This window comes from Branchiostoma lanceolatum, chromosome 3, assembly GCF_035083965.1.
Source record: "Branchiostoma lanceolatum isolate klBraLanc5 chromosome 3, klBraLanc5.hap2, whole genome shotgun sequence".
NCBI lineage: Eukaryota > Metazoa > Chordata > Leptocardii > Amphioxiformes > Branchiostomatidae > Branchiostoma > Branchiostoma lanceolatum.
This window is the reverse complement of record NC_089724.1, coordinates 8,628,612-8,643,609: the sequence shown is the minus strand read 5'-3', so window position 1 is coordinate 8,643,609 and position 14,998 is coordinate 8,628,612. Positions and strand designations below refer to the sequence as shown.

The 14,998-nt window shown below is 41.5% G+C and overlaps 2 protein-coding genes across 2 annotated transcripts; both read left to right on the top strand.

Annotated features, from left to right (window-relative positions):
- The first annotated feature begins 247 nt into the window (after window positions 1-247).
- Window positions 248-6,590, top strand: LOC136430037 (uncharacterized). The gene is made up of 11 exons (XM_066420264.1): window positions 248-455; window positions 1,510-1,613; window positions 1,977-2,104; window positions 2,220-2,370; window positions 2,681-2,784; window positions 2,940-4,593; window positions 4,839-4,913; window positions 5,072-5,199; window positions 5,479-5,591; window positions 5,767-5,855; window positions 6,198-6,590. The coding sequence occupies exons 2-11, from the start codon at window positions 1,533-1,535 to the stop codon at window positions 6,279-6,281; spliced, it is 2,607 nt and encodes an 868-aa protein (XP_066276361.1). The 5' UTR covers window positions 248-455; window positions 1,510-1,532; the 3' UTR covers window positions 6,282-6,590.
- Window positions 6,591-7,328: 738 nt separating this feature from the next.
- Window positions 7,329-14,067, top strand: LOC136430036 (titin homolog). The gene is made up of 10 exons (XM_066420263.1): window positions 7,329-7,403; window positions 8,326-8,433; window positions 8,653-8,780; window positions 9,134-9,290; window positions 9,390-9,484; window positions 9,716-11,579; window positions 11,920-12,110; window positions 12,386-12,498; window positions 12,860-12,948; window positions 13,158-14,067. Exons 2-10 carry the CDS (start codon window positions 8,359-8,361, stop codon window positions 13,236-13,238), a joined length of 2,793 nt encoding a protein of 930 aa, XP_066276360.1. The 5' UTR covers window positions 7,329-7,403; window positions 8,326-8,358; the 3' UTR covers window positions 13,239-14,067.
- Window positions 14,068-14,998: the final 931 nt, after the last annotated feature.

Here is a 14,998-nt window from a genome sequence, read left to right as displayed (position 1 = left end):
GGCACATGGTCTATCAAACTTAATTAGTTTTGCCAGTGTGTTTTTATGATTTGTGGTTTGACAGGCTACTAATGTAATTACAAAGAATGTCTTGAGTTCGTTAAAGGTTAAACCCATGCAACAACAACAACATTTTGTAGCTAGAAATAACAGGTCCATGTAATTTGTACTGCGCCAAACCCTTTCTCGGAAATCGCACCTTGGTTTCTTTAACGTTCCATAGTTGCGCGGCGCCTTTCAGGTAGGTTTGCTTACGTAACAAGCGTCGATACAGGGGTCGTATGAATAGGTGCATTATACTGCACTTGTAAGGTACGGCATATTTACACGATCTCGTGTGCCCATAGCAATGAAAAGACGGGCTCTGTTGGCTGAGTAACATTTCATCTAAAGACCGCCCTCTGCGATGAAGTGTATGTTTAACTCTGAAGGCTCCTGGATTGGATAATCTATAGGTAAGTAATGGAGTATATATACGTATATTGCAATGATGGGTTCAGATCTAGAGACTCTTTAGCTGTAGGTCGACTTAGGTTTCAAAAATTTGTTTCGGAAAACTAGCCGCTATACTGAAATAGAGCACAGACCTACCATATGTATACTGTATTGAGGCTGGTGTGTTTTTTTATTACTTATAAAGTCTATTCGGAAGTCTTTAACATACTTTAACAGCCTCTAATTGTAGATTGTGGGTCAGTGGCTTTTCAATTGTCACTTGTGAGGTAAATATTGGTCTGTGTAGATGGAGGGGGGGGGGGGGCAAGTGAGTACATTTCTATGCCTACCGTCATAATGAAGGAGCATAGGGTCCCTTCTAGAATTACTTCGAACGTAGTATGCCACGGAAAGGCTTTTAGGTGCAGGCAGACAGCTTAGTTTTTTTACGTATACTTCACGGCCGTTCAAGCACAATGTTATTACAATTTTATATTGTATTCTACTGAGACTACGGCACGCTTTTCATTGTTTACTACAAATGGGGGCGGGCAGTCATTGATTGTTCTATATTTTAAATAGCAGGTTCGTGTGCTGTTTTATCTTTTGTAACCGCACGTATATGACCCTCACTGATAACATGTAAACGTTGAGTGTGAAGGCCAAACCTTGCGTGGGTTGAAGTGTGTTTAATCTGCGTCTGAATTTGATTAGCGGTCTCAATATTTTGTTACCAACTGTCAATTATCCCGTGTGATTAGAATACCATTCCGTAGGCCTATTGTTATAAGGCCAATTCTCCGTTCTCAAAAGTTAACCTTTCCTGTATTCTAGATCGATCATATGCTGTCAGCTCAATCAAAGTGCGATTCAATTTGTGAACTGGTGGTGGTTTAAAAATGGATGGGTCTTTGTTTTGAATGGTGATTTGTGAAACATACACAATCCTCTCTGTAATGCATCTGGGAGGGGGGCGATTAGAAACGAATCCTGCTCAGCTAAGCCGTGTCTGAGTCATATCCGAATTGTTTGAAACAGCACACAAAAGTAACAACTATGGATATCACACTGTAGGTGTAAACCCTTGAAATCCAAAGATGGCAGACTGCACTGATGAGAGAGACGACACGACAGAGCCACTGCAACTGTCTTACTACTGTGTGCTGGCGAAAGACAAGGTAAAGAACACATTCTCTTGTATTCTTGTTTGTGCAATTTGCCAAGTAGCAATCATTGTATTCTTTTAGTTAGATTTAACATCTTAGTTAAGGTTTACGTTAGACGAGCGATATCTAGCCCCTCGGGGAACGAATGTACAATAAAGGTCTTCATTCATTATTTAGTCATTCTTTTAGTGACACAGAAAGGACAATACGGGGTAAGCTGGATGGTATATCGGTCAGTAGTAGCTATGGGCTGTAAGCTGTGGTTAGTATACGGGTTTAGTAGTTGTGGGAAGCTAAGCGTGACAGCATTGTGTCGTTTATTTGCTGTATAGCACATATCTTTTACATGCATATAATTATAATTCTTTGTCATAGTCTCCACTTCAGGTGAAGACTTTACTGGAGCTGAAAGCACAGCAGTTAGAGACGGACAAAGAAACCAAAAAGAGGCTACCTTTCCGTTTCGTTGCGGTCATTGATGAGAGCGGCAGTATGGAAAGCACGTAAGCTGCCATGTTTCTCTCCTTGAACGTCTCGTGAAAACTAGCTTTCAGAAATATAATGCGCTTTAAGAATTTTTTTATGATAATTTATGCTAAATGATATCTATATTTGCAGGATTAACGATGAGTCACTAATCGACAAGATGAAGGTTTTTGCAGAACTTCTGGTGAAGAGTTTCCAAGAAGATGACTTGCTTGGCATTGTGGGTTTCGATAGCGAAATCCGCATCATTCTGCCAATCACCAAAATGGACAAGGATGGGAAGGTATAATATTTGTGAATATTCGATCGATATAAGGAGCATATTATATAGAATATGATACATGTTTGTGCACACGTTGAATAACAACTTCAGAAAAAACATCTGACAGAAACTCAGTAAGTATATTATGTCATTTCAATGCAATTTGTAAACAGGGCGTGTTTGGACACTATATGTCTCTTAAGACTGATCAATACATTGTAAACTAAAACAAAACAAACCCAACGCCTTTATAAGCCAGGAAATCACTATTTCATATCAATATTGACTTCATTTCCAACCTCAGATTAATGTTAATGATTATCTTATACAGGCCAATGCTGCCAAAAGAATCGAGAACATCCGTGCTTGGTCGCGAACTAACCTCAGTGACGGCATCATTAGTGGTGTGGAGCTCTTCAAGGATTCAGACCAAGAGTGAGTAAAATATTTTTAAATTTAGTACCACCTTTATCAAAACAGCCGTAAAATGCCAAAATATGGATATGAAAACTCAAATAACGTAAGATATAGTCTAACTTAGAGTCTTTTAGAGGCTGTTCATGTTTATGATAAGGCATTCTTTTTTCAAGGTCACATTTCCGCAATGGAATCATCGTATTTACGGACGGGGTAGCAAATGAAGGTATCTGTGACGCGGATGGAATCGTTGCTGCTTTCAACGCTGCAAAAGAAGCGTCTTTCTCATCGAGTGTGAGTCTTCCCATCTCCACTTTTACCATTGGCGGCTACCGTCCCGACCTCCTCTACGAAATCAGCCAACGGCTCGGCAGCGACTCGTTCTTCTGGATCAACGACTTTGACAACTTCGAGGCCGACATGATGATCCCGGTCTACCTTCGGGAAACTTCGCTCGTTACGGACATCCTCGTCAATCTTCGGGCCATCAACGGCGTGACCTTTGACATAGATCAGATGAAGAGTAGCAGGATGGTGGATCCTCCTGACGGCACTTCAGACTACGTGTCCATCGCGTACTACTTTCACGACATCTCTGCCGACATGTTCAAACACATCCCGTGTTACCTGAACATACCGGACGACTACGAAGACGCATTGGGAGACGAGGGCATCATGGAAGTACACATCACTTACCGCGACTTTAACAACATTGAGAGAGAAATCAATGCTGTCATTCCACTCAAACTCATCACACTCGCAGACCTAAAGAAGGACAAATGCCGAAAGGAAAAGAGGTCTGAAGGAACAAGGGAGAAACCGACTGCTGGCGACAAAAGGGAAAAGAACGACCAGGTCATTGTGAAAAAGGAATCCAGCTCAGAAGAAGGTCGTGCCGTTGATGGTAGTAACACGTCCCAGGTGACAGGGGAAGCGACGAGCCTTGACAAGAGAAACGAAGGAATTGCAGATGATGAGGCAAGAGATGGAAAGAACAGTGATGAAGATAAGAGAATTGAAGACCAAACCAAGAAAACAACAACCACGATAGAAAATGGCCAATCACAGAAAGGAGATGCATCACAGCAGGCGATTACAGAAGAGGAAGAGAGCATCAAAACATCTGGATCTACACAAGAGGTCAAAGACGTCAATGGTGAAGAGGGAAGAAAGGGTAGTGAACAGACGGAAGGGGTAGGAAGGGAAATGTCGGACGCCGAAAATCCAAAACTGAGGTCCAGTGCCCAAGCAGAACGGGATCTGGAGAACATGTCGATGAAAGCTAACACAACGTGTAACGAAGACGAGCTGGCTGTCACCAGTAGTCTTCAGGCACCAGATGAGTACATTCCCACTGAGATGGAACTCCAGACGATCGCCTACATGTCTCCGAGCGTTGCCTCCGAGTTGGACGAGGTGACCAGAGCCGAGCGGACCATCGCGAAGATTGCACAGGAGGAGTGCAGAACCATGACGGTGGGCGCCATCAACATATCAGCCGACTTCATCGAAGCCAACGAGTTCGAAGAATCCAAAACAACCATCAACGAGACCAAAAACAGCATCAACCAGACAAAGACGCACGTCAACACCATTCTTTCTGAAGAGGCGGTGGTAGTGCTGACACAGTATGCAGATTCCATGATTGGCCACCTGGATGTGTGTTTCGAGCTAGTGGATAATCCAAACCCAGTCATGTGGCAGAAGATGAAGGCCATGGCCTCGTCCATCGCAAATGAGAGCCCTACCAGCGGTAAGATCTTCCACGGAGAAGACAGACCATTCGCCCCGCCAGCGATGAAAACTGAGATGCAGAAATACAAGAAGGTGCGTATTTCTACAGTCACTATTTTATGTTCATGTTTGCAATTTTATTCTTTAATCAGTACAGCTGCTATGCTTCTTTAACTTTTCAATGGAATAACTTTGAAGATGAACTACACAAAGACACACATGTTTAGATAAATGGCTTTTTGATGGCCTTTGTCTGAAAGGTAAAACATCCGTAAACGATTGTTATTGACCCCAGCATCAATGCGGCTAAATGCTTTTTTGAATTGGTATAAACTTAGATCGTTCAAGATACCAAGGCCAAGCAAGCAGCAAAGAAGAAAAAAGAGGAACCGGTGAGGCCCAAATCGCATGCGGTGAGTACTCTTTTTTTATTACTGTTGAGAAAGCTTGGTAGATTGATACTGATTGATTATTATCACACTGGTCAAATAAGCATTTTTTTCTTAGAAGCTATTCTGTACTCCACTGTATGTTGGCATAAATACAAATAATTCCTCAATGGCAAATGTAGGTCGCTCCAGTCACAAAGAAGACAGCACAACCAGTGAGGCCAAAGACAGCCAACAAGCCAAAGTCACCGGAGACCGTCAAGAAACTTTTCAAGGAGGCAAAGGGGGGAACGAAGGCAGTCACCACAAGGTATAGACATTATTTAATTGTAAAGTATCATCGTAAAATTTCATAGAAGTTCCTGAAAAGTTCATATCTCACCTAACCCCCCTTGAATGAAGTTGACGACATCATGCATGACGACTCTATTATACATTAAACTGGCTCAGGTGTCAAATCATCAATTGCGTTTTATGCTTATTTATAAGTAATTGTTTTTTCACCGACAGGACATTCAATAACACATACTTCACACTGTCTGAATGATGCACTTTATGCTAACTTATAGACAATTGTTTTTAACGACAGAACATTCAAGAATACATATTTCACGCTGTCGGAAAGACTGGTTGCCGGACGAACTGGAAAGAAATCATTAGAGCCTGTCAAGGACCTCATCATAAAGCATGGGGGAACCCCGGGTAAGACATCATCATATTGATTTGATTTTCATTGAATTAGTTCTTCTGACAAAGTTATGGGTGTTGATTTCTATTTGTAAGCTAGCTAATTAGATTTTGCTACCCATTGCATTCAATATGAGCTAGGTACCAAGTATTAAACAGTGATTGTTGTTTTGTTTTCACCTATTTTCAGTTCCCTTCATCCAAAACTCCATCCTTGTATGCACGAAGGAAGAGTTTGAGAAGAAGACGGCCAAAGTCAGAGACGCCAAAGCAAACAAGGTTGTATGATGCTTTGCTTATATTGACTGAACTGTAAACCTAATGCACCCGCTGCGTTATATGTATCTACTTCATGAAGACATATATAGCATAACGTCATTGAGTAACACAGAACTATTAATTTGGCTAACAGAACAATATGATAATCATTACAATCTATCAGTACTTCACAACATGAGACCACAATTCCTACATTAATCTTATACAGTGTACTTAACAATATATAGCTAAATTTGATAGTTGAAGATTGTTGAAGATTTTCCACCTTGATTATATCAAATTTTGGAAATTGATACACCATGTAGCTACTTTGTGATCAATGTGTTGTTACATGTCTTTCAGACGCCGATTGTTTTCGAAGAGTTCATCTACGACTCCATCAAGGCGAAAAAGATGTTAGACATTGAAGATTACAGATTCTGGTGATCATGCACTGCCTTGCTAAGATGAACACACAAGCAACGGTCTTAGATTGCCTCTATGAGAGGTGTTAACTGTATACACGTATAATTCTATCTTCAAATTAGAACATAGCATCGAATGCAGAATCACTCAGGGTTGAATGTATTTCAAAAAGATGGAGGTTTGTTGCAATAATGACATGTGATTGCAGCATCAGCTCAGAACGTATTGGAGACGAATTGTAGCAATCAACGTGATTATGTATATAATGTTGTAATTAACAATAATAATTTGTCTGAAGTGCAGTAAATACAAGTTTTACAACAGCCTTAATTTTGTACGTTTTTTTCCTTCTTACGGTAGTCAAGAAGTTAGTAACTTCACATACAGACGGGATAAGAATATAGGTTATATCATCGGTCGCATCTATAATCTATATTACTCGACGCAAACACGGGAAGTGAACTCCTGTACCAAGACTATCTTACAATTACACAATGCAAACTCTTAAAACCAGTAGAATAACAGTTTTTTCTTTGAAATGTCGTCTTAGCTTGAGATAACTGATGGTGGGTTATCAAAAGTTTTTACATGCAGAAGATGTTATCAAGTTTTAGTTTCCTAGCGACGATGGAACGACGAAAACACGTCTGTCTAGGAGCGAAACCAAACTTTCTTGGAACTGAGTTGTTTTCGTCCCTCCAGAAGCCTACTGAGTCTAAAGTCAATCTAAGGGACAAAAGAACTTAAACAAACACTTCATACGGCAGGGCCAACTGAACCACAGGCTACGTGTTTGTACCTCCCATTTGTAGTCATAGTGACAAAATGTGACTACGTGGTCAGAAGAAGGGAGAAACCAATTCAAAATGTGTTATCAAAACTTGTCTTTAGAAATTTGCAAATAAAAAGCTTTCGATAGAGTAAGGGCAAGTAAGTACAAGTAAGGGTAAATTACAAACTGTTTGATAATGAATTATAGGAGAAGAGGTATGCCATATGTTTCACATATATATTGAGTAGGAACGCTACCCCCCCCCCCCTTCCATAGATTTGGCCTGTTCCTCTAGTCTTGGGCTGAAGTATTCTTATTACAGAAAGTCAAGACTGAGTTAAGCAGTGGACTCTGTCATCAGAATAATACAGGTAAACAATGCTTTTATGTTCGCATACTTATAGTAACTATTGAATAATGTGTGGTTGAAAGTTGATTCTACACTTTGTCGCCGTGTTGAATATCCGGGAGGCCAACCACTTTCATTTTTGAAGCAGCGAAAAGGGATTTAAGGTGAAAAACTATTTCATATGTCATAGTAAATTGTAGATTGCTTTCAGACTGTAGTAGTGACCCTAAAAAATGACGGCAGGAAATGTAGATGCCAGTGAGAAGTTTAGATTTCTATCTAATGGCGAAGGCGCAAAGTTACGAAGTGTTGTGTGAACATAAACATATAACCAGAGTTCGAAGTTTGCATTGATCCTATTATATATTCTCATGGCGCATAGACTTTTTCTAGAGTTTGAATCCCGAACCACCTTCATTCCACTCAATGCCCTTTTCAACCAGTAGTAACGTTAACGCGAAGTGCATATAGTGAAGATTAATTAACTCAGGTTGATGAATGATTTATCCGGAGGTCAAAGAACAAACTTTAACTCTTGACAGGTGCTTATCGAAGAGGGGGCAACAGGTTAATGCTAAAAAAAAACATAGGATGTTGAGAGAACACGTATGGCGCAGATCGTCGATTCGGACGTGACGCAGAAATGCATGCATTAAAATGGTTTTACCTAGCCTAGGTATCATCCTCCGTAGTAACCGCTGGCTCAATATTTTCGCTTGCCAACCACTGGAAAAGATCATCAAGTTGAGCCAGCGGCTACTACGAAGAATGGTACCCAGGGTAGATGTTACTCGGAATCTTGATGTGTACATTTCACATACATTTAAAGTAAGTTAAACAAACAAACAAACAAACAAACAGACAGACAAACGAAGTTCAGCACTGAGAGAGGCTTAATGTACAATTCATTTCTTTCTTATGTTCTGCAATTGCGTCTCAAGTAGCTGACTAAAACTTAACACTAACGGAGCACAACCATGGCAGAAGCTGGGCATCAGGAGGATCGGAGCCAGCTGGACTTGGTCTACTTTTACACTGTGGACAAAAAACTGGTACAAATTTCCTTTGTTTTTCGGCCTAAAATTGTTATAACAGATTACGTGGGCTATCGGATTATTAAATTGTCAAATTACATGCCTCAACAGCTATGTTCTTGACACTTAAATTATTTGTAAATTACTGTTTATTTTCTTGATACATATGTAGCTCATTCGATAAATAAGTAGTTTGTTTTTATTAAAGACAAGGTCTTCTTTCCTTTCGCCTTGCAGCAACCGCCACGAATGAATGTCGTTTGGGAGTTGATTTCAAGAGACAAAATATTCGATGCGGTATCCATGAGCAGAACACCTTTACGTTTCGTTGCCGTCATTGACGAGAGTTTCAGTATGGACGATAAGTAAGATATTGTCCCTCTGTTGTTTTTTCAGTGGTTCCAGATAGTATTCTAGATAACGCTTGGTAGTACAGATCAAGAAAACATAAATTGTTCTTGAAGTATTATAACATTCATATATGACAGCACTGCGATGTTATTGTTTCTTAACCTAGCTGCAGTGACTCCTAGCTCCAGTCACTATTGTCATGAGAAAGGTAACAGGCCGTCACCAAAACGTCGGTTGTTTTAATTTTCTGGTTGTGAATGAAGAACTTCGTTTTTTTTATTTCCGAACACTATTAGTATTACATATTTCGCAATTCATATGCTGATGTGATTTTCAATACAAGACTGTGCACAATTTGTTTTCACAGTGTTGGTGATGATGACATGAGTTTGATCCAAAGAATGAAGCTTTTTGCTGAGCTGATGGTTCAAAACCTAAAGGAGGATGACCAGATGGCAATCGTCACATTTGCTACTGACGTTCAAGTTAAACTACCGATGACTCAGTTAGACAAGGACGGGAGGGTAAATCTAAGAGCTTTCATTTTTGTATAATCATGATATAGTTTTCAGTTTGTTTTGTTCTGACATCAGCGATCATTTTGGTTCTATGACATTCTATAGGTTCAAGCTTTGGAAGCGATCAAGACCCTGGACACCCGTGGACAAACGAACCTCAGTGATGGCCTCCTCGCAGCATTAGACATGTTTCAGTCAGGGTACGCTCAAGATGTTATAAAATCTATTTCCCTTGTGATGTATAACGTATGCTAAATAGGCAATAACAAAATGTGCATACCTTCTTGTGTGGAAAGGGTTATGAACGCGAGTGCACAACTTGGGCATTCACATACCTGTTCAGAGTACAAATTGCAACAGGACAGTGGTAGCATTTAGTGATTGAAGATCATAAAAGATTGTTCCGATATTCATTTGCAATTTTACCTCAGGGGGTCCTTCCACAACGGCATCATTCTCTTCACGGATGGTCAAGCAAACCAGGGCATTACAAATACCAACGGATTGATACAAGCATTCAACGAGAAGAAAGCGTCCGTTTGTGGAGAGGCATGCCTACCTATCTCAACATTCACAATAGGGCAATACAGGCCACATCTTCTGTACGAAGTCAGCCAGAAACTCGGGAGTGACGCGTTTTTCTGGCTCAGCGACGACAGCAATTTCGAGGCCGACATGATGATTCCCATCTTCCTTCGGGAGACATGCCTTGTTTCCAACGTCCGTGTAACCCTACATGCGCTCAACGGACTCACGTTTGAGTTCAAATCCATGGTCAGCCCTCTGATGACAGCTGAAACATCTCAACTGCGGGGGGCGGGAACAGAATCTAAGTACTTCGTGCACGACATTTCCGAGGACATGAAGAAGCACATCCAGTGTGTCCTGAATCTGCCGGGTGACTGGGAAACAAGTCTGTCAGGAAAGGACGTCGTGCAAGCCATCGTCACATACGTGGGGACTGATCACGTTGAACGAGAGCTACACGCCACAATACCGTTCTACCACGATACGGTGGGAGACCTGATCAGGGAAGAAGCAAGGGACCGAGACATCAAGCGAAGCAAGAACAGCTATGGACAAAGGTCTAGTCTGAAAAAAGGACACACATTGTCGATGATAACGGCCAGCACGCACAAAGATCCCTCGGTAAGCAAAGGTGGCAAAGACATCCAAGAAGAGACCTTGGTAAGCAAAGATGAAACAGGCATCCCAGAAGGGTCTTCGGTAAGCAAAGTTGGCAAAGACATCCAAGAAGTGACCTCGGTAGGCAAAGATGGCAGAGACATCCCAGAAGCGACCTCGGTAAGCAAAAATGGCAAAGACATCCCAGAAGCGACCTCGGTAAGCAAAGATGGAACAGACATCCCAGAAGCGACCACTGTAAGCAAAGATGGCAAAGACATCCCAGAAACGACTTCGGTAAGCAAAGATGGCAAGGACATCCCAGAAACGACTTCGGTAAGCAAAGATGGCGAAGACATCCCAGAAGCGACTTCGGTAAGCAAAGATGGCAAAGACATCCCAGAAACGACTTCGGTAAGCAAAGATGGCAAGGACATCCCAGAAACGACTTCGGTAAGCAAAGATGGCGAAGACATCCCAGAAGCGACCTCGGTAAGCAAAGATGGCAAAGTCATCCCAGTAACGACTTCGGTAAGCAAAGATGGCAAAGACATCTCAGAAACGACTTCGGTAAGCAAAGATGGCGAAGACATCCCAGAAGGGTCCTTGGTAATAAGCAAAGATGGCGAAGACATCCCAGACGTGACCTCGGTTACCAAAGATGACATAGACATTCCAGAAGCGTGCAGCTATATCATCGCGCACACGTCAGATCTCCCATACCAGCAGGAGTTAAACAAGGTCCAACGGGCGGAAATCGCCATCGTCACAACATTGCAAGAAGACAGTCGCGTCCTGACAGCGAACTCGATCAACAAAGCTGCCACCTGGATCAAAAAGGGGGAAGACAAATCGTGGGTACCACATGCAACACGCCATCTTAAGGAAGGTATCAACATCATCACAAAAACACAGGACGAGGTGAAGACGCTGGTGAGTCCAGAAGCCTGCCTCAAGGTGACTGATTTCACTACGTCGATGAAAGAAAACCTTGACTACTGTGTAACACTTCTGGCCCCGGAGAACTTTGACCCTAGTCACTGGGCGCGAATGAAAGCGATGGTCTCGTCTCTAGCCAATGAGACGCCCACAGCAGGGAAAGTGTTCGGCAAGAACAGACAGCCTTTCGTTCCACCGAAACTAGCCACGAAAATCCACGAAGTCACAGTGGTAAGTGTCAAACTTTATGTTACAAACTTTTACAAGATTCAAGAGAATCAAACAGTTCAATGCTCATTACATGTCAGAGGACTGTTTTGGGTGTTTTGGTAGATATCAGATTTAGACACGTGCCGTTACATGACAGGATTATATGTTTTATATGTAACTGTGCGCTGCATTTCCATGACGGAGTACATATGATATACATAATATGACAAGACACAGACACTTTAACTTTCATATTTATGATATATTTTTAGCTGATATATATTTTTTGCCGTTGAATATTTCATTTTTAAGTTCCCAGACTATATTAAAACTAATATTTCATATATTTGGGCGTCTGTAGGAAGTCGCGAAGCAGAAGGGTCAATACATTCCTGAGCCTGAGCCTGAGCCAGAGCGCAGCGAAACACCACCACCGCCGCCTGCCCCTGCGCCACCCTTAAAGCCGAAACCCAAGAACAAGCCGAAGTCCCCAGAAACAGTGAAGAGGCTGTACAGAGAGGCTAAAAGTGCCAAAGTCGTGCCCATAGCCAGGTAAATAGGCTGAAGAGTCAAAGTCCTAAACATAGAACCATTGACTCTAAAGACAGCGTCAATTCCAGATATTAAATAAGTAGGCTACTGATTAATATGTTTGTTAGATACCGACACCTTTTATCAAATAGATAAAGAATTCTATGTATCATTACGTTATATGTCCTATTACATAATAGGGTATGTGCTCTCAGTTACATTATTCAAAGCATATCACTTATACTTTATTGGTACATACAGATTTTTTGTATGAACTATCTATCTATCCCATGCAGGCCGTTTAAGAATCAAAATTTCACTTTGTCGGAGAAACTCGTTGCCGGGAAGATAGCCAAAAACTCAACGGAAACCATCAAGGAACTCGTCATCAAACATGGAGGAACTCCCGGTGGGTGTACCCCTATATTGTTTATATAGCTGGTGCTGTGACGGAAACATTATGAACTATATGTCGTTGACCTGGAATGCTTTAAACAAAAAAAAACGTGGCTATTGTGCAAATTTTAGGAACTGTTGGGGAAACACCCAGCCAGCATATAATATTCCACCTGAGTAGCTTTGGCTTCTTCTACCAGTTTTTACAAGATAAGCAATGAAAGAATGAATGAATGTGAGTTTTAGATGGCCTGTCTGAGACATGATAGTTTCTAGCAAAGTTCTTACATGTATCGTACAAGTCCATGCAGTTAAACGCGATAGACGTGACACAGTTTTTTTTTTATTACTGACATATTCTCTTGGCCGGATAGTTCCTTTTGTACACAACTCCGTTCTCGTCTGCACCAAGTCTGAGTATAAGAAAAAGACTGGGAAGGTCAGGGACGCCATCACCCACAAGGTAAATGCTTTGACATTAAGTGCCCACTAGTCAATATCTTTAAACATCCACTACCTAAGGTGTGCATAACATTGATGCAACGAACTGTTGTTGAATTTTTGCGGCTGATGCCTTTGAATCATTGAAGAGATGGACATCTGCTGTTTGTGGACCGATTCTGCGCTTTTTAAAATGTTTTTTTTTTACTTCTTCATCCCCTATTTTCACAGATCCCCATCGTGTTTGAAGAGTTCATCTATGACTCCATTAAGGCCAAGAAGATGTTGGACATCGACGACTACAGCTTTTAGTTTGTGATGCTAATTCAGTAGTGGAATATATATATAGAAACTATTTCCTTATCTTCGTATTTCATGTACGATTTCACTTCAATTTGAAAGGAGAATTGCACCCCTGATAGTGTAAAGTATTAGCATGAGCTGAAGCATTCATCATAGTAACGACCTTCAGCATTGTCTTGCAGTACAATGAACACGCAATTGTAAAACATCACGTCTATGTGGACCTAGCGTAGGATGGCGTTGGTCCCTCAATGGATCCGCGTTCTGTTGGCAATTATATCAAACGCGGGGTACTAATTATAACAATCATAAGCAGGGAGTTCTTCTTCTTCTTTCGGTTTAGGCAGCCGCCTTCAACGTGGTGAAGATTTTGCTGCCTTTCAACTTACTGGAAGTCTACTGCAAGTTGGGAGTGAGGATGTGAGATGTAACAAACCGGGGGTTGGGAATGGGAGGGGTGGGGAGTTAAACCTGTTAAACCTGTTGTTTGAAACTGTCGAGAGTTGAACTGAAGGCGACGGAGGCTGGAAGGCTATTCCATTCTCTGGTTGTCCTGGGGAAGAAGGACTGTCTTCTGTACTCAGTTCTGGCCGTAGGGACTCTGTACGCTGCTGAGTGCAAATGTCTGGACGAGCGGGATGGTGCCGCAGGGGTGGGGGCAACTCTCGAGTTTATAACTACAAGGCTATTATGGTACTTATAAAAAGTGATGAGTTATTCCATCAATTGACATCATACAGATGTAGTCGACTCGCCAAATCTGTCGTCTCCTGTTGTAGAATATGTTGCTTGAGGAATAAAAGTGGTGTGCAATAAATCATGTCAAACTGATCGGTAACCCGGCCGTGGCTGTGGCGTGTTTAGACTGAACTTGTATATAGAAGGGTGGGGAGGGGGGCATCGGTAAATACGTGGTTAGCCATAAGAACAATAACGTTAACAGTGGCCGGAATACACAATCAAGGACCCCTGATTTGCATACTGCATAACAATTTAGGAAAATAGTGACAAGTGTTTCAGTATCACACACACATCACATATAACGCAAAGAAACAACGCTCTTACCTCCTTCAATGTGTTGTCTAACGAGATGTTAAGATCAGCCACATGTTGGGATACAATGCTGAAAATCCTCTCCTTTCCCTCAGGATAGTTTGTAGTCAATAGTGCTTTACGGTCTGATTGTACAATAAAACAAACCAACTGATTATGGTATGAGACTACAAGGACAATCATTAGCCCTTTGGGAATAAAGCCGTAGGATACTGGCGTTGCTAAGTGACGCTCACACTGGTTCCCGGAGGCTATATACCTAACAACAACAAAATGTTTTGAAGATTTGACATATTTCATCAACTTTACACAAGCAATGATAAAACATGCTAGCGTACAGGACGTTTCATACAATAACCTGCATGTGTTTCAGCCTCATGCTACTAATACACAGCATTGGGTTGATATAAGCAAGCCTTGGATACTGATTAAGTCTCAATGAATCACTTCTTTGCCCTGGCATTGATGCCATTCTTTCTGAACAATAGATGCAGACGTCTAACTCGTCCATGCACGCAACGGTTGACAGATTGGACACAAATCTACCGGACATCAATTAAACTACATGTCAGAAAGGCCCCCGCAAACTCGAAGTGTGTGTGTAACATATCATTTTAGTAGTAAAGACAAAATTACTACTTACATTTTGTTTTGATTAATGCATACGGTATTCATATCGCAGCATTGATGGGTCATGGCTCTCGGAATAACAGAAT